This window comes from Acanthochromis polyacanthus, chromosome 18, assembly GCF_021347895.1.
Source record: "Acanthochromis polyacanthus isolate Apoly-LR-REF ecotype Palm Island chromosome 18, KAUST_Apoly_ChrSc, whole genome shotgun sequence".
Taxonomy (NCBI): Eukaryota; Metazoa; Chordata; class Actinopteri; family Pomacentridae; genus Acanthochromis; species Acanthochromis polyacanthus.
Window position 1 is genome coordinate 4,085,085 of NC_067130.1, and position 19,174 is coordinate 4,104,258.

General features: G+C 38.9%; 1 protein-coding gene across 1 annotated transcript in view; it reads right to left on the reverse strand.

The window, feature by feature from the left end:
* Window positions 1-1,270: 1,270 nt before the first annotated feature.
* Window positions 1,271-19,174, reverse strand: part of trabd2a (TraB domain containing 2A) — an 80,241-nt gene continuing 62,337 nt past the window's right edge. Inside the window, exons 5-7 of the mRNA XM_022208069.2 lie at window positions 13,061-13,151; window positions 10,218-10,490; window positions 1,271-2,795 (exon numbers count right to left, since the gene is read on the reverse strand). Of these exons, the coding sequence (XP_022063761.2) occupies window positions 2,600-2,795; window positions 10,218-10,490; window positions 13,061-13,151 (560 nt within the window). The 3' untranslated portion in view covers window positions 1,271-2,599. The remainder of the gene's footprint in view (window positions 2,796-10,217; window positions 10,491-13,060; window positions 13,152-19,174) is intronic.

The following is a 19,174-nucleotide window of genomic DNA, read 5'->3' on the forward strand; positions in this document are numbered from 1 at the left end:
ACTAGTTGATAGTCAGAAAATGATCGTTTATGGTAGGTAAAGTGTGCTCCAAGGGGAACCTCAACTCACCAATAATTGTAGATTATTTGATCAATATGTCCAATATTTCAGATTCTAAGTTAATGTGAAGATGACTAAAAACTCAAAAAAAGATTTCAGGCTTCTGTCTTTGATAGTTCTTGAGATATAGTTTTTCAAATATAGCCTGAAATTAAATGTGAGGTGAAAAAAGTGCTGAAATAACAGGCAATTTTTTTAAAAAAAAGACAAAAGATCTTAAAAATTATTTTGAGAAATCCTGGTAAAAATCTATTTTGAACAGTTGATTTTAAAAAGTTTCAAGCAAATCAGAGATTGTAGAGCAGAAGGTCCCTGATGATTTGATTTGGAATAATCCAGTGGTAAAAGGCGACAAGATTATTACTTTGCCAAGGAATGCAGTGGAGTTATGTAATGATCGGAGTATGTTTGTCCATCTGTGAATATGTCTGTGGACTTCACTCAAAAACTGACAAACGGATTTGGATACAATTTTCAGGGAAGGTCAGAAATGACACAAGGACCAAGTGATCAGATTTTGGCATTGATGCAGCTTTTAGTGTGGATTCAGAGATTTGTTAAAGATTTCCTTTCCTTATTTGATTATCCTTAATTGCAATCCTACAACAAATCCATGCTGTAGACTTATCAGGACTTATTCATTGGAAATCATACAAGGAACAATGTATTAAATTGTGGGGGTGTTTCCGAGTCCCATCAATTCCCACCGCCCGCAACATATTTAGGCCACGTGATTCTGTATCCTGTACACATGCAGAACACACACCTGTGCTCGGTGCAAGGTCATTTTTTGTGGGTACATCTGTATTAAACGCATTCTATGTTGCCGAGATTTATGATCATCAATAACTAATAAAAAAAAAATGCTGCATTTCTGACAATGCCATATGGGGGAATGAACAGCCTTGGAGGAGTACTGCACTCTCTCAGTGATTTTCTTATTATATTGTGCACTTACGTATATTTCCTGTGGATTTTTTATGTTTATTTTCTTAAACTAATGTCCCTACATTTTTGCCCTTTGCTTTTGTGAAACTGCCAAATTCCCTGCTGTGGAATGAATAAAGCAGTATCTCATCTTACAATCATCCTGCTAATAATAATCACAATTATCATCATCATGGCACTCTCTGGCCTCTCACTGTTTCACTTTGTAACTAAAAATTAGCATTAAATCAAAGAATCCATTAAAAAATTAGCCACAAACCAATCAAGATTTAATCTAGATAAATATTTTATTGTTGCCATGGTAATGCTATTACAATCACCTCATGCCACAAAAGAAATGTGAAAGACCTAAAGCGCTCAGCTGCATGTGGTCTATCTGCGTCGACAGCTTTATGTATTCATAACACAAATATTATTATTATTACCATCATATGCATTTGAAATTATACTTAAAACCGTCTGAAAAATGACAAATAACGCACATTTGGACATCATGGTGACAAAAAAAGCATATAAAAAAGCCATTGGGAATGTTTCATATGGCCTAAAGCAAAACTACAGTAGTTAAATAAATTAAAACAAATGAGCTGCATGTGAAACAGCACACACACACATCAACAGGAATCCTTTCACACAGAACACAGCAAAGCGGGTGATAACACTGATACACAAAAAGTACAACACAATCATCTGTCCCTCGCAAAACACAAAATCATCTCAGTGAGACACATGGCACGAAAGACTATGGTGGTTAGTTCCTGATTTTCTTTCCAAAAATATACTGCATATCTATTCATATATTTATATAAACAACAAGCAACAAAGCTTTCCAATATTTTTCATTTTTATCTTTTTTTTTTTAATAATTCTAAAATACATCTATAATATTTAGAAACAATATGTACAATTTACCCCCCCGCAAATTCTTCTAAGATGGAAGAATAAATTAAGATCAGACAAAGGAACACTTTGAGTCCAGCGGGGTTTAAGAGCTGATAGACTTGGTTTGTCACGCACACGCACACACACACACACACACACACACACACACACACACACACACACACACACACACACACACACACACACACACACACACACACACACACACACACACACACACACACACACACACACACACACACACACACACAGCACATGTGGTTTCAGTTGATATTCAGTGATGGTTTTAATGATATTCGGCTTTTTGTGCGCTGAACAGTCACTTAATGATGAATAGTGAGTTTCTACGTGTTGTGTGACCTCTAAGATGTCCGATAAAACTTCTTCTTACTGAAAATTTCACTTTTTTTGCTGTTTTTGTGCGCTAGATCCTGTTCTGTGTGTAAAATAACCAAAACCAAACATGTCTGTTCAAAAAAAAAACCTCTTTTACATTAACTTTCGTGCTCATCAAGGCCTCAGATTGTAAGAAAAATGCTCTATTAGCACGAATTAGCATCAGATTCAAAGATCAGAGCTACCTGACATCATTTACTCCGTGCTCCACTGAGTCTTAAAATGCACTTTAGCATTTTAAGCAAAACCGCCAAATGTTCGAGTTTAGACTCATCGAGGCTGCTGGGCTCTGCTAGCGGAGCACGGTCCATGTCGGTGGGATGGCTGTGAGCAGCGTACAGAGGAGCATGACTGGAGGTGATGCTGAGGAGGAGGAGGGTGATGCCGAGTGTGTGTGATGGTGGTTGTGGACTCGGTGAGGCGGCTGCACGGTGATGTAGCCGTTGATGATGCGAACCAGAGGAGGAGGTGGGGACTGGACCATCGCACTATGGGGGAAAAAAAACAAGACAAATCAGATTAAATGAGGTATCTTCTGCAGCTCGTCACTGTAAAGAAACAAAAAGTTGATTTTAGTTCAGGGTTTAGTTTGCAACATTTGTATCATGTTTGATACATGAGTTTCTGGGACCTCTATCTCATCAACATGATAAATAGTTTCCTTATAAACATGTTGTATATAACCCAAAACATGTATTCTGCCCCCTTGTGGATCATCATTCCACTACATGCAGCTGAAGTCGTATTTTGCCCCTTTTGAAAATGGCTACTCATGTTATTCAGGGAAATCGTTGCTAATTTTCAAGGAATAACGTTAAAAATAGCATTAAATTGTTACTCATTTTTGAAAATAAGTATTTTCTGCACTGAAAGCAATTCATTGTTTTATATTTCAATTGGTTGGTGAAAAGTACAGGCAATTTCCGCCCGAAATTTCTACTGAGATGTACAGAAAGTAAATTGAATGCTGTTCTTGAACTGTTTGGAGTACATGCATGGTTGGGGTCTCATTTGAAAGCAGACAACCTGAATTTTCACCGAGTGCAGTCAGAATTACTCTAGGTGCTACTGGCACAGAGTATTTCATGTTGGCACACACTGAATTAGGATGAATTTTTTTCTCGCCTACATTTTTTCCCTAATAAAACACCTGAAAATCAGTGTGGCAGCACTGTAAGAGCTTGAAGACACAATATTGCAAAAGCCTGGGGTCTTACATAGTTCAGGTCAAAATTTCAGAGCAATACTACAAGAAATGAGTGTTTCACACATGTATTTGTACTGATATGCCCCGCCCCTGTCAATGTTGGACAGCCTCTGTATACCCTGTACACACCCTCTACACAATGGTATTACTTCATTTTCACATTATTTTCACTCCAAAAACTCATAAAGAACTCAAAAAATCACTTCAGATAGGCTTCAGTGTCGATCACACACACAGATTGAGAGGAATACAGAGAAACAGCAGGTGGAGCCCGGAGCTCACGAATGAAATATCATATAAAGCCGCTGGCAGAGGCGGGATTTATATTCAAGCCATTCAGCAAGCTCATTGGCTACCAGGCCTGTCAATCTAACGTTTCCTCCGATGTGATTTGCTGAGAAATAAGTCAATCAAGTGATGTAATCCATATCTGTCAGACTCGGCCACGGTTGGCTGTCTCGCCGTAGTAGGCGGAAACGAGTCACCTGATTGGTTGAAGTTCGGTTTGAAGCGGAAGAAAAGCCTCCAGTATCCATTTTGAATCCCGAACAAAGGAAATACGAGCATGTTTGATAAACTTATATTACAAAAATGCACTGAATATGAAACGCACAGCGCCACCACGCGCCGCGTGCACGCGCACGGAGCCGATCGTTTTCTGGATTTTTTACCTATTTCGAGACATGTTTTGGCCAAAGTATTATACTGGATTGTTTCCTCTGGATGGCTAAGCTTGGGTTCTGGCCGGTTTTTGTGGATTATCTTCTTTTATGACCAGAAACGAGCGTCCAAACTGTGTCGACAGGTGAGCTGTGCACGTTTACATGACTTGTTGTTTGTTGGACAAATGTGTTTATATTACCCGCTGTGGTAATCACATCTGAAAGTGGTTTATACCGGCGGATTCATGAGAATCTCAGCTTTCTATGTGTGTATAGTGTTTGTATAATCGTGTTTGCAGTGTCCTTCTATTTTAAAAAAAAGCGTATACCGATATAAAAACGGCCCGCCCGCGGGCCGCGTACTTTAACAGGTTAAAATGTCTGCATCAAATTTGATACTCCAGGTTTATAACGTGCTTTTTTTTCTGAAATGTCATGTAACGTTTTCGTAATGGAATCTACATTATACCTACGAAAATACAAAAACACACTGTTTAATTTATTAAATTCATTTATGTCATCTTCAAATGCATCCTCTGAAATCATAATCACTAAACTACAATGACCTGTTTGTAGATGTCAAAGACTAGAGGAAGAAGAGAGAAAAAAACGTAAATTGAAAATGCCCTCAACAAGAAACTGGATGGCAACACATGGAGCAGTTAGAAGATGAGGAGGAGCAGATTCTAAGCTCCCTGCAGTTTGTTGTTTTGTTCTGTCTTTTAATTTTATTTTTTATTATAAAGTGTGTCAGCTCACTCAATGCTAATTAGTAAACTGGAGCAAGTGGAGTTTAGTTTTAGATTGTTGTGAGCAGAAAAGTTGTCAAAACCACCCAATGGATCAAATTTGATACAAAAAATAGATCATAAACGGAATTATATGGCAAAAATTTTCTTTTGGATTTTATGAAAAACGGAAAATAAACATCTCAGATCCAAAAAAATTGAATATTCTGTCTAGTTTTTGATGGGTCAGGCTTTACAGAGGAGGATCCTGGGTATTTTTTCATGTTCCTCAGCTTTAAAAAGTGACGCCACCGACTCAAACTATCCAGATTTAGCAGCGTTTGTGTCCCAACGTGTTGACAGCTGATGGGTTGTTTGCTTACGCTGCCAGCCCGCTGTCAATCCAACGTAATGAACCCACACCCACTCGGCCCTGACGTTCAGTTTCACTCCTGCTTACATTCTTCCATTCTCCATGTTTCATTTTTCACTCTAAATGTTACAGAAAAACACTCCAGATTTACTCTTCACGGAGCCACTCACGCACGTTGTGAGCATTACAATATGCCGACTGTAATCTTAATGCAGCTGCTGGCTCCTCGTTTGCAATTTTATGTTTCCAAAAAAACATCTCGCCGCGGTCCAAACAGGGCTTTGTGTAATAAGTGTCTAAACTCAGAAACCTCCCCGTGTTCTGGAGTTACACCAGCCTTATTATTTCCAGTCTTTTTCCTTAATTTCCTGAAGCACAAAGCTTTTTTTGTTCCATATCTGCACTGTGCCATTGGGATTGAAAAAGAAAGAAATCACGGCATAATCAGTAGAAGAGCGGGGCTCGCTCTCCATCACCGCATTGTCCACAAGTGCCAGAGAAAATATGCAGACTGCAGGAAGTAAACAATGGAAATATTAACGAGCATGAAAGCTACAAAGGGAGCGTTCTCCGAGGAAACTCCTGGATGTGAAGCTCATTGATCAGCTCATGGCTGTAAACCAACAACCAATCTGCCTGTTCTTTCTCTGGTTTTCACTTATTCTTCTTTCCCTGCATGATATTCTGATTACTACTCTTTAGCTTTTTGGTCTCTTCTCCATTCGACTTTCCTTTATTCCCTAAATACTAGCAATCAAATGAGGTTTTCTCTCTGTTAAAGCCAGGCAAGATAGTCTCATTTTACTGTATAATGTCTTGTTAAGAAAGAGATTCAAATACCTCTGATAATTTAAAGGTCTGGCCTCAAATTTCTTTGTCTGCAGACCGGTTCTAAACAGGATTACGGTGGGCTGTAATTTCCTTGGCTGACGAAATGACACAGTTGGAGAGTAAAGTGCCAATATGGCCAAAATATGCTGTTTTAGAATCCGTAATGGACGAGAAAACCGCCACACAAAGAGGCACAAACAGTGGATGCCAGCAGCAAACTCTACCAAGCAGTTTCCTAACTGACTCAAACAAATGTTGAAAGACTGGATTTTTTTTTTGCTGCCAAAACAGAAACAATCGCATCCAGAATGGAACAGAAGCTTGTTAACAGAATAAACACTCTTTGGTCAGTAAGTTTTCTATCACACTTTCTAATTAATCTCAATGGATGTAATGGACGTTCCAATCTTGGCTTCAGCTCTCAGCTTTATTTGTTCCATATTTTTCCATTTTTAGACCAAGCAGGAAACAGATTTAAGGGAAACCTACGAGTGAGATTTGTTTCCTTAAAGTTTCTCTAAACTGTTAAAGTCGGTCGGTTTTCAAATATGCAATAGCTTTGAATTGTTGCAAAAAGCTGGTTTATTTAGATTTGAGGGCCTGAGGAGGTGTCAGGAAACCAGGTGTGACACGCCGCCAGTGTGGCCACGCATCAAACACAACAGACGACTGTGGCGCTGCAGTCACTCCTGCTCTTTAGGCCGCCTTGCTTTTCTGTTACTGCCACCTTCTCAGACATTAAAATATACAAAGGCGTGCAGCGAGTACACTCGGTAACACGCGTACACAAACAGTCTGTTTCCTTTCCGTTTGGAACACAGGGTCCTGCAGAAAGAGAGAAAACATTTCTGCAGACATAACGTACACAAACGCTCACAAACCTCCTCTGTTCCTGTGAAGAACAGACGCTACTCGGTTGGAATTTTTTTCCCGATGCTAATTTGGAATAGTGCATACTGTACATGGAAAAACACGTTCCCATGACATTCCAACATGCTGAAGGCCAGAGTTTTGGACAGCTTTAAATTATGCAAAAACTTAACAGCCAACAATTAGATTTGGTCTTTCAACCTCTTAATGTAAGATCAGGGCTGTTAAACAGCAAACAATGAACACTAACCAGGCACATTTCCCTTATTTCATTTCTTTTAGTTTGTGCTTTTTCCTCCTTTCTGCTTTAATTTCCCCCCAGTGCCTGTTCACACCTTCTCACTCAAGCGTTTTAAGCAGCAGACCACAAATCAATGACTTCAGGGACTTGAAAATGATCCTTCTGTCAGCAGCGTTAATGAGATGGTGGAGATGGTGTTGCTAAAAATGCTATCTCCACCAAGTATTTCAGATCTGCTCTTGAGAGACAGACGAATTCCCTGGGCGGATGAAACGCTATCTTGACATAATGAGCATAGTCCGGCTCGGCAGCAGCTGATTACCAGGACGACGGCTAACAGAAATGGTTGGTCCAGAGTATCTAGCGACTGCAGCTAACGGCTCATTTTCCATTGTGCATATAAGCCAAGATAAATCCATAAATGCTACTGGAGCAACAAGAAGTGACACACCACAGCAACATTAAATATCAACAAGTTTACAAAAAGTGTAATAGGGTCAATATATAATTGAGACTTTTGAAGTCCATTGGATATATCTTGCATACATTTTATTAAAAGTGAAAAAAACTAAGGTTTTTTTATGTTCATTATGATCATGCCTCATTATTGTTTATGGAAACAATCACTTATTAATTAAAAAAAATGACTGGATATCACTAAAATGTCAACTAAATAACTGTCACAATTTATAACAGCCACCTTCTAATTAGCTAAACAATAATAAAATGAACTTATTCTGATATCGTTTTGATTGTGTTCTTTTTATTAAGTTGAGGTAATCATGACAGATGTCTCTTTTTTGCCAATATATGAAATTTTATATGGAAAATAATAAATTGTATCTGTGTCCCAGAAATGACTTTCCACTAAGTTCCCCGTTCCAAAAACACCTCTCCAGGAAGTGTGTTAATTCCAGATCACATGACCTGCTCCACATGATGTCATTTCCTCCTGAAGAAAAGACTGGCCAGACTCCAAGGCTTTCTGAGTTATTTAATATAAAGTAGTCAACAAGTTTACTACAATATCTTTATTAATGACTTTCAATTTCAATTTTACTCAATTGTATATAGAATATTTATAAGAATCTTTCTCTAAAATGCCATGTGGTGTTTGGTTATATGCGGCCATGTTGGTTTTAGGCCTGAAAACAGTCAAAATATCAACTATGATACCTGTAAACTATGATACAAAAAAGTCTGCAATTATATAGTGACCGTAGAAAATGGTGTTAATTAAGAAAAATGACTGTTTATTATGAGATCATTGCTTTACAGTATTTTTGGGGGGACCCAGCTGCCCAGTTTTTCCTCTTTTTCTTTTTTTCTCCATAGAGCACACTGAAATCAGCTCTCCTCGGCTTTTAATTTATGTGACCCACGGAGCTTGTGAGCAGATTGTATGAACATTATGAAGGCGGAGACCTCGGCCGTTTACACAGGAACATAAATGCTACTGTTACACGTCATTTCACTAAAAGCTCGCGTTTCTGAGATGTCTGCACATCTTGGTCTAAAATTAGTGGCTGGACTTCTACCGTGGATCCATTTTCATTTTCTTCCCGCGTTGATGTTACTTTTCTTCACTCTGTTAATACGTGTAGCTTTAAATTCTCTTTACATTGGCTTAAATCCACTCGGTGATTAGCGCTATGCGGAGTTTCCATGTTCGCAGGACTTTTCCTCTGGGTGCTGCAGTTTTCTCCTGCAGTCCTCAGACATGCAGATGAGGATTTAAACTGTGAACTGGTGTCAGTATAATTCTCTGCCTGTTTTTTCTTGATAAAGTGGCAACTTGTCCAGGATTAGATCGCAGATTAGACACGTGCATTCAAGCATCATATGAGTTTTTTTTTTATGGAAGTTTATATAATAACACATATTACCATCAGAAAAGGAGATTTTGATTCTTATTGAAACATAAATCAAATGAAACCTTTCATATATTTAATGAATAAGTGTGGGTTCACATACTGTCAAGAATAGAGAAATTATCAGAATTTTCCCCACATTTTTCAAATACACAAAAATATCAATAAAATTAAAAAAGCAGATTCTAAGATCATTTGTGTAATATAAAAACTGTTTCAAAATTTGCTACCGTTAAAAATATTAAAATGTTTTCTATTGCAGAGTAAATTTCTACCATTCAAATGTGAACTGTATCAGGACATTTATTATGCAGTTCATTTCATTTTCCTCAACAGACAACGATAAAGAAGGTATAGCTTTTCATAGCAACGAGGTCTTTAGGGCCTTCTGTGTCAGGTTTACATGTTCTCCTTATTCTTTATTTCCTTTAATTGCTCTGATTTTCTCCTACAATACAAATTTCTGCAAGTCAGATGAAATTAGAGACTCTAAATGGCCCATAGGTGTGAATAAACGCGTCTGAAATGAACCGCAGCTTCTCGCTAATGCACTCTGATCGCCTCTAACTGTGAACTGGATAGGCGGCGGTGGCACATGATGGATGGACGGAGGCTCATGTTAACCATTCTGCTTGTGCACATCCGTGAAAGCTAATTTTTACCATTTCAACAGGCTGAGAGGAGTTTCAACACGGCGGACCACACCTTGTGCAGAGGGCTCCTGCTTTTTCTTTCTGTCTGAAAGGTGAGCTTGTTTTGTTGTCCGGTTAGTCCCTGCCTGGAGCTACTGAGAGACCAAAGCCGGGTACTTAGGAGGAATTCCCAGGTAGCTGTTTTCACATCTAAAGATACTCATAGCAGCTAGCCTGGACTCACTGAGCTGAGCTGTGTGTGTGTGCAGAGGATGGTGATGTGATTTAGTGACTGTTTGAGCCTGCGGCAACACACCAGGAAGTGTCAGTTTTATTCTATAGGCGAGTCTGCATTACACATTTCCTATTTCCCCTCTCACATCCTCTCTGAGCTTTTACTATTACACTCTTCCCTTTCCTTCCTGACCTTTCATCTCATGTCTCTGCTGACAGGACAGGACTCTTATCCTTCCACCCTCGTTTCTGTCTCCTTACCTCTCCTCAATGCGAACCCACAGGTCGTTAAAATGCCGGTGCCGCTGTTTCTTCTGCTTGTTCCTCCTCTTTTTCTTCAGCATTTTCCTCTCTGCTTTCTCCAGTAGCTCCAGGCTGTCTGGTGGCAGAAGCATATGGGGTAAGAGATCCTCCTCCAGAGGACGGCCCTGGTCCTCCTCTTTGTGGGGGAGCTCGTGGAGGAAAGGCTCCAGCAGACGGGACTCATCGAGGTGGTCGTCTGATTCTGGAGAGGCAGGTCTGGATGATGATCTCCTGGAGGACATGGAACAGGGTGATAAGATACTTTAGAAGGAAGAGGTAGATGATGTGTTTTTGCTACAGTATGTGGGATGTAACACTATAAAGGTCAGTATATAACTGCGGGACTTTTTGTAATGTAGTTGACATTTTTGCTGTTTTCAGGCCTAAAATCAACATGGCCGCCTATAACCAGACACCACATGACATTTTTATAGAAAGATATGTACAATTGAGTAATATTGAAATTGAAAGTTATTTATAAAGATATTGTAGTAAACCTGTTGACATGCCATAAATCCACACTTGACTCACACACTACTTTATATTAAATGATTCAGAAAGCCTTGAAGTCTTGCCAGTCTTTTGTTCAGGAGGAAATTACATCAAATTCTCATGATTTTTACTTCATTTTGTTTTCTACTGTCTGTTGTAGCTTTAATAACAGCAAAATGAATAATGCTGAAGTGGTTTCTGTGAATGTTTTCATATATTTTGGCTTCTTCTTCTCTCTGAGCCTCTTCACAATTACCTTCATTAAGGACCAAGCTGCCAAATTCTCTGTTACAATATCCTGCCTGCTTACAGCTGCTGACGAGTAATTGTGTTCTATGGTTTGCGTTGAGTATTCCATTCTGAACGTGACCTGGTGGAAGCATACATGCCACTGGAGTTTTCGTCTCCTTAAATTTTACTCAGACATGACAGAATAAAGCCTAAGGAAAGGAAAGGAGGGGAGGACACTGAGGAGAAGAAGAATTCTTGCAATGTAAGAACAAGATGCAGCGGACGATCCAAGAAGCAATAGACGTCCTAATAGAGAACATATCCGAGATTCTCTGGAAAAACAAATTAAAGATCCGGAATGGGAAGTATGAGAGACAAACCAAAACTCATCTTTCTGATTAAAAACACTCTGGCTTGTGATGAGCTGCTGGCCGTCTCTAATGAGGTCGATAACTATCTTTAAAAATCACCATACGTGCAAACACCTTAACACACCCACTTCCCTTCATACTAAACAACCAGAAAAGCACTCAGAGAGGACAGTACTCCTCCAAGGAAGTTCATTCTCCCATTGTCAGAAATGCAGCATTTTATTTTTTTTAGAAATGTAGCATTTGTTTATTAATTAGTGATAATCAGAAATCATGGGCAGTGTAGAATGTGTCCATTTAGTATAGATGAACCTACAAATAAAATGACCTTGCACTGAGCACAGACGTGTGTTCTGCATGTGTACGTTACGTACGGATACTGAATTGCTTGACCTAAATATGTCGCGGGCATATATCATTTCCAACAGGTAAGTCCCGATAAGTCTACAGTGGTGGATTTGTAGCAGGATCTCAATTATGTGATCATCAGCAGGCAGCTGACGTAGTGTTCACTTGTTGTCATGGTTACAGTGACGCCATGACGCTATCTCGCAATTACACAGAGATCTTTCACAAATCCGTGGATCCAGACTATAACCTGCATCACTGCCAAAATCTAATCACTTGGTCCTTGTGTCATTTCTAACCTTTCCTGAAAATTTCATCCAAATGCGTTGGTCTGTTTTTGAGCAATGTTGGGCACAGACGGAATAACAGACGGACGGACAAACGTATCGTCGCATAACTTTGCCGTGTTCCTTGGTGGAGTGATCAGAATCAGAATGTCTTTATTACCATTGTATGAGAACAACAAAATTGAAAGTGCGGGCCTTAAAGTGCATAATAAATCAAATAAATGGCATAAAAAACGAGCAAAAACAAAACATGTAGACCATCAATACAAAAACAATCGTAAAACCATCCAATAAAACCCGTTAAACACTGGAATTGTTTAATGTGTCCTGAGTTTAGTGCATAAATGGCATTTGCGTAGAAACTATTTCTGAGTCTGTTTCTGTTCCAACAGTAACTTGGCATGAACTCATAATGCTCATAAACAGAAGAAACTCACCTGTAAGAAGGGCTTAGCGATATAAACAGCATTGTGAATGGACATACAGTCACAGCTTCAGGTAGAATGAGTCAGACGCAGGTTCATAATCCTGCATCAAACTCAGGGTTTTTGTGTGTGAAAGTAGATTTGCTCCTTCATTCACTCTCACACAGGAACAAGAGCACAGATCTTAAACCGAGATAGCCACCCGCAGCGTGCCATGCTAGACTGCACTACATGCTTCACAGCAGGAGGTATGAGCCCCGCTTAAGTTGGCCTTTTCAACACCACTTCATAGGTGGCCGATGGGGAATTTGTCAGATTTACGGGCACTAAAGCCTAAAAAAACATGCAAACACCCCAAAGAAAATACAGGATCCTCATTTCTGCAAATGCTTATCGCCTCTAACTGACAAGGTGGTCATGTGGCACTGCACTCATTGTACAAGAAGATAATATTTTTGCCAAGTTCTGCAGGTCTGAAGCCTTAAATGAACATGTTGCTTGAATGTGAAATTCTGAGGAAAAAAGAACACCGTTTTGAGGAGAAATTGCAATGATTTTCTCTGCTTGTGTTTCTCGCATATGCCATTAAACATGTCACCGGACGGAGTGTGTTTGTGTGTTTAAGGGGCTTTTAGCGCTGAATTTACCTGTTTATGGGCTGCCCAGCAGGGGTGTGCTCCACCTCGTATCCCTGGCGACGGAGCACATCAATGACCGTATTGTTGCCAAGAAAGTGACCTGCGAGCGAGAAGGAGGAAAAAAGGAAGAAAAAGAAAAAAAGAGAAAAGCGATGACTCTCACTTTTGCACGCTAATGGAAACAAGACATTTAATATCCCCCTAAACTGCGCTCTTTTCAGAAGATTACAGGAAAAAGTATAATCAGGTCCTATGAGACTAAGCGGGAATGCGATGTAGCAACAGCTTACAATGACAAACACACATGCAGAACCCGGGCAGGGGGGCATCGTTTCACAATGTTCACATCATTTTTTTCTGTTATATTGGAAATGCACACCCTGAAGACACGACTGGAGGTCATTGTACGAATTCTAGTGGTGGATTTTTAAGTATATTTTGACTGTTTGGGACTTTTTCTTGGAGAACTGCACAAGAAGAGTGAAGATACAGATGTCTGAAAGATGAAATTATGAAGAAATAGTTGGAAATAATGCTAATTTACTTTAATAGCAAATGCTGAAGGGTGGAAATGTGTCAGAGAACATGTAGAAGACCGGGAAAAAGTATGAAATTTTGAGTTAATATTCCTTTTCTTGTCATCACTTTGTCTGCATCATCCAAGCTTTGAGAGTATTTTTTCCCATTTCTTTATGTTTCTATGCACCTCCTTATATTCTACCTCCTTTCTTGCACTTTCATTTTCATCCCTCCTTCCTCATCTCTAACTTCCCCTCTCCTCCCCTTCTTTGCACACACTGAAGACAAGACTGGAGGTCATCGTGTGAATAATAGTGGCACATTTATAAGTTTATTTTGACTGTTTGGGACTTTTTCTTGAAGAACTGCACAAGAAGCGATTAAATTAAATAAAATTAAAAAGAAATAATGCTAATTTACTTTAAAAGCAATGGCTGAAGGGTGGAAATGTGCCAGAAAACACACAGAAGACTGGGAAAAATTACAAATTTATGAGTTCATGCTCCTTTTCTTGTCATCAGATGTTCTTCTCACTTTCGCTGCATCCTCCACACATCTAGAGTGTTTTTTTTCCACTTCTTTACATCTTTTAAAATTTCTTTTCATCTCTATCCACCCCTTCTTTCTTCCTCTTGCATTTCCATCCCTCCACTCTCCTCCTTCCTTATCTCCAACTTCCCCTCCGCTCCCCTTCTTTCCTCCAGTTTCTCGCTGTGACCCTCTCAGCTAGGTGAAGTGGGGGCATTGAGGCTTCAGGTTGCCATGTCAAGAGGTCTCCATTCTTCCTCTCACTCCGACAAAGGGGAGCAGGGGCCCATTGTTTGGGGCTGCTCAGCCGTGGCACCACAGAGCTGTGTAAACAATGAGCCCCGGCACTTTAATCTGGCCCAGAGCCACCGATAGAGAGAGGTTAGCCTGCATGCACTGAGGGTGCCGTGATGCTGCCCCGTGACTCCAGAGTTGGTCCGAACAATGTCACAATATGCAACGGGAACAGGGACGAGGTCTGCGGAGGGAAAAGTGCAGAATCTGCATCAGTTAGTGACAGGGTTTAGTATCTTTTGGTGGTGAATTTTGTCGGCTTGGTTGCAACAATCAAGTTCGGTGGACCTTTAAAGTGTCTTTCACGGCCCTCTGAAGCTGTCATTCTGAGGCTGGAGGTCAGATGTTCTGTTTCTGGTGAGTTTAAATAAATAAAAAACACTCTTTTTGCCCATACCTATGACAGAACAGCCATACTTGACTTGCAAAAGACTAATACTTATACTCTAAGCAGTCGTCATTACCGATACAGGTTGTTCAGCAAAATATCCAGAAGCCCCAAAAGAGTTGGAAACCAGAACGAAACATGGGAGACCCAGTCAGAGTTTTCCCAGTTTGCTCACGTTTAGAAACAACTCGGGGTGATTTATGCAGGTTTACATCAGGGGATTAAGGTGGGACAAATGGAGCTGTTCAGCACAATGTCGGGCCACAGAGAGGTGGGCGGACTTCAAAACTTCAAAGGGACACACACACACAAATACATATACGCACACAAATGCTAAGGAGGTAAGCCATCAATTCTGACACGTCCCCAAAGGCCAGAGTGTTTTGTGTGGGGACCAAGTGTGTGTTTGAAGAGGTGAAAAAAGCAGTGCATTAAATTCTTGGGACTAAAAACTAGTTCTTTTTTGAAAACCCCATGGCACACCTCAAAAACTTCACAAAAAAATTAAATATGAGCTGAAAAGTGACACATCTGTGCTTAAAATAATAAACGTTTAAGGCTAAAGCTGTGATATAAAAATGCAAATTCTAGCTTAAAGCAGTTTTTGTTTCTCTTCATATACTTTCCACCTTGGTGTATCCTCAAGTAATAAAACAGAAAACCATATAAATGGTGCTAGTCTTACAGTATGCATCTATGTTAGGTATGTATATATCTCAAATGTACTCTTTCTTTAGAGGAACTTTTGTTTTCCTTCGTCTGCTTGATGAAATTTTGAGCCTAAAGTTCAAGCATTACATTACATTTTTTGATTAAAAATAATTGATGTTCCGGAAAGAGGTAGAAAGTAAGAGCAGAAAAATGATGTTGGAGAAGCTTTTTTTCTGAAATTAGGCCTCATGTATGATGTAGCCTTTGGCAACTGACACGAACTTCTGCATAGCTTTAATAACTCACATTAATTATAATATAACAATAGCATTTTACTTCATTTTCTCTCATTGTCCTCCAGGTTTAAGAGGGATGAACCTTCTTCTACAACTGTAGTAATCATGGCACAAAAAAAATTGTTTTTACGGTAAAATTCTGGCAGCTATGGTCACCACCGTAAAATTACTGTAAAACATTTTCTTCATTTATGGTAAAGAAATATATTGATATTGTTGATTTTAGTGTTAAAAAACGTGCTTCTTTTCATATTTTACTGTAAAAAAGTTTTAAACTTTAAAATAAGAAAATTTATATCAAAATACAATAGAAAATGAAGTTTGTGTAACTTATTGTAAATACTACAGCATTTTTCCATTATCAGCACAACAGTTACATTAAATAAATGTATTTTTTAGCAAAAATTGCGGTTAAAACTGTCATAATGTCCATTATTAACACCAAAGTACATCAATTTGACCAGACTGTCAAAACTGTATTTTTTACATGTAATAAATGTAGAAATGTTATTTATTATAAATATTGCAGCATGTTTCCATTACCAGTACAACGATGTACGTTAAACTTGGAAAAACTGTATTCTTTTCGATAAATAAATGCAAAACTTATAGTATCGTTCCACATATTCCAGCATTTTTTCAGGAAATGTATTTTTTGTAAAATCTAAAATCTAAAAAAAAACAACACACTTTTCTCTTGATTAACATATCCATGGTGATTCGGTGTTAAATAAACTGCATCAAGTCGTTTTAAAGTTTACAGATTTTTACCGTCATGGTTTGACAGCTTTTCACCGTAAAGTGTACAAACATTTTTTACAGTGTATTGTGAGATATTTGAATGTAAACAGGCTGAGATCCTATTTGTCAAACACTGGAGAGACCTGATGGAGTTTTGATGTATTTCCAAGCTCCATCAGTGCAGCCAAAATCTAAGATGAGGAAACAAAACACTGAGAACGTTTAATGATTAGAAAACTCCGATGAACCCCTGGAACCTTATACTTTGATGTTAAGTTGTAGGTCAGAGGGGACATTTTTAGATCACCGGGACCTTTACCCATCAACACTGCATCCATATTTACTACTCCAATCATTTTACTACAAAGAAAACACACAGGATGGTTGTAAAACTGCAAATGTGGAGCTGGCATGAGCATTACGGCATCCCTCTGTCCTGTATTAACTCAGCTTGTGCCATGCTGGTTTAGCAGATGTTTTCCTCGCACGGCATCGCTGAACACTTAGTTTTTCTTCTTCTTGATTGTCTCCAGGCAAATCAAAATAAAACAGATCTTTGTGTCCTATAAAGAAAGGAAAATGTTGTTTAAAAGTTTTAAATTTTCCTACTTTGTGCCATGAATTGTAATCATTTTTATCAAGCGGTTGCAACAGTTTTTTGCCCTAAGGCCCCAAATCTGTCACTTGAGTGTTGCCTTAGGTTTCCTCCATGAGCAGCAGCAGTCCTATTTATTTATAGGCTCCCACTAGAAAGAGACCATGTTGCGGCCCAGCCCATGGTTTTAGAAGCACACTTCTGGAGTAACATGTGTGACATCTGACATGTATTTCCACTGATTATTTATTTAAGGCAATTTCATACATTTTAAATCTAAGAAATGGGCCAAAATATGTAAGCCAAAGCACAATATGTTCACTGTATGTCTTTTTAGTGGCACTGAGAGAGAGGAGATGGTAAAGATAAAGACCTGGGACAGACCTGAAAGCTCTCATTCACGGCTAACTCCATACACGCAGCGACATTCAGACATGAATGAGCCACTGAGCTGGAGGGTCACAGATTAGCTCATGTCATGGTTATAAAAACGTTCTTTTTCAATATGTGTTATTCATTTTTCTGTGATGTGACAGTCCACAACAAAGAATGAAATGCAACACAAGAAGCTTTGGTTAAAGGGGACATATTAAGTTAAAAAAATATTAATTTATCTCTACACAGCCGTCAGTTGAGCCACTACTGAAAACAAACTATGCTTTTCTGTCTCTTTGCAGTGCCCAGTAGTTGTCTAAATCCATTAGTATCCATTATTATGTGGCACAACAGAGGATAAACTCTTCAAATCAGATGCAACATTTTAAAAAAAAGTTTGATATACTCTGATGTTAGTAGGCATATGTGTGCTGAAATGGTAACATAAACAAAATGTCTCTGCTATCACCATGCAAAACTCTTCAGCATCGTTTTTAATCACTATCAGTTATTCGTACGCTGGAGCCCAATAATGCTTTTAATACTCGTCACTTTGACAGTTTTGGGAGAATGTGTACTTTGTAGCTGGATTTTGTGGAACACATGGCAGTGTCAGGAAAATAGAAAAGTAGAAAAAGATGTTGGAAACAAGACGCTGGAATTCGAAACGCTACAATCTGAGATGTTGGAGACCAAGCTGGAGCTTTTGGCTCGCAGGGATTGACGTATTTTTTACATTCATTTACATAATTATCTGAAACTTTGGCCATGTTTACAATGAACACTGTAACATTATGTGCAGGATGTAGGACAGAAAATACGGAACAGCATAATGTCACTTTAAAAAAGCATCCTGTTGAAACCTGCTGTGTACAACCCTGAGTCCAGTTGATTGACTAGTTGTTTGCTTGGCCAAAGTTGCTATCTGGATTAGGTTTGCCAAGTCCAGAAAGTGGATCACCGCAAAGAAGTTGGAGTGAGAAGGTAAAGGTGTGCCCAGGACTGTCAGGTGTGTTGCTGAACCTCATAACAAAAGATTGATTTTAAAGAAGAAATTTACTGTTTTTGGTTAAATCCCCTGTAAAATGCTTCAATTCAAGACACATGAAGAATGGCAGGATTAGCCAGTGAAAACAAAATATGTATACCATCAAATGACAAACTGCTTTGCTAGCTTTAGTTGTTAGACAAAAAGTGGGAAGTTACAGCTTGACAAAGGTGGAGGTCAGGGTGGATGGATGGGTCAACAAGACCATAGACTTTGACATGGAGGACTGCCTTCCCTGTTTCTGTTTTTAGGTACCTACACACGTGGACAAAATTGTTGGTACCCCTCAGTTAAAGAAGGAAAAACCCACAATTCTCACTGAAATCACTTGAAACTCACAAAAGTAACAATAAATAAAAATTTATTGAAAATTAAATAATCAAAATCAGCCATCACTTTTGAATTGTTGATTAACATAATTATTTAAAAAAACAAACTAATGAAATAGGGCTGGACAAAAATGATGGTACCCATAACTTAATATTTTGTTGCACAACCTTTTGAGGCAATCACTGCAATTAAACGATTTCTGTATTTGTCAATGAGCGTTCTGCAGCTGTCAACAGGTATTTTGGCCCACTCCTCATGAGCAAACAGCTCCAGTTGTCTCAGGTTTGATGGGTGTCTTCTCCAAATGGCATGTTTCAGCTCCTTCCACATATGTTCAATGGGATTCAGATCTGGGCTC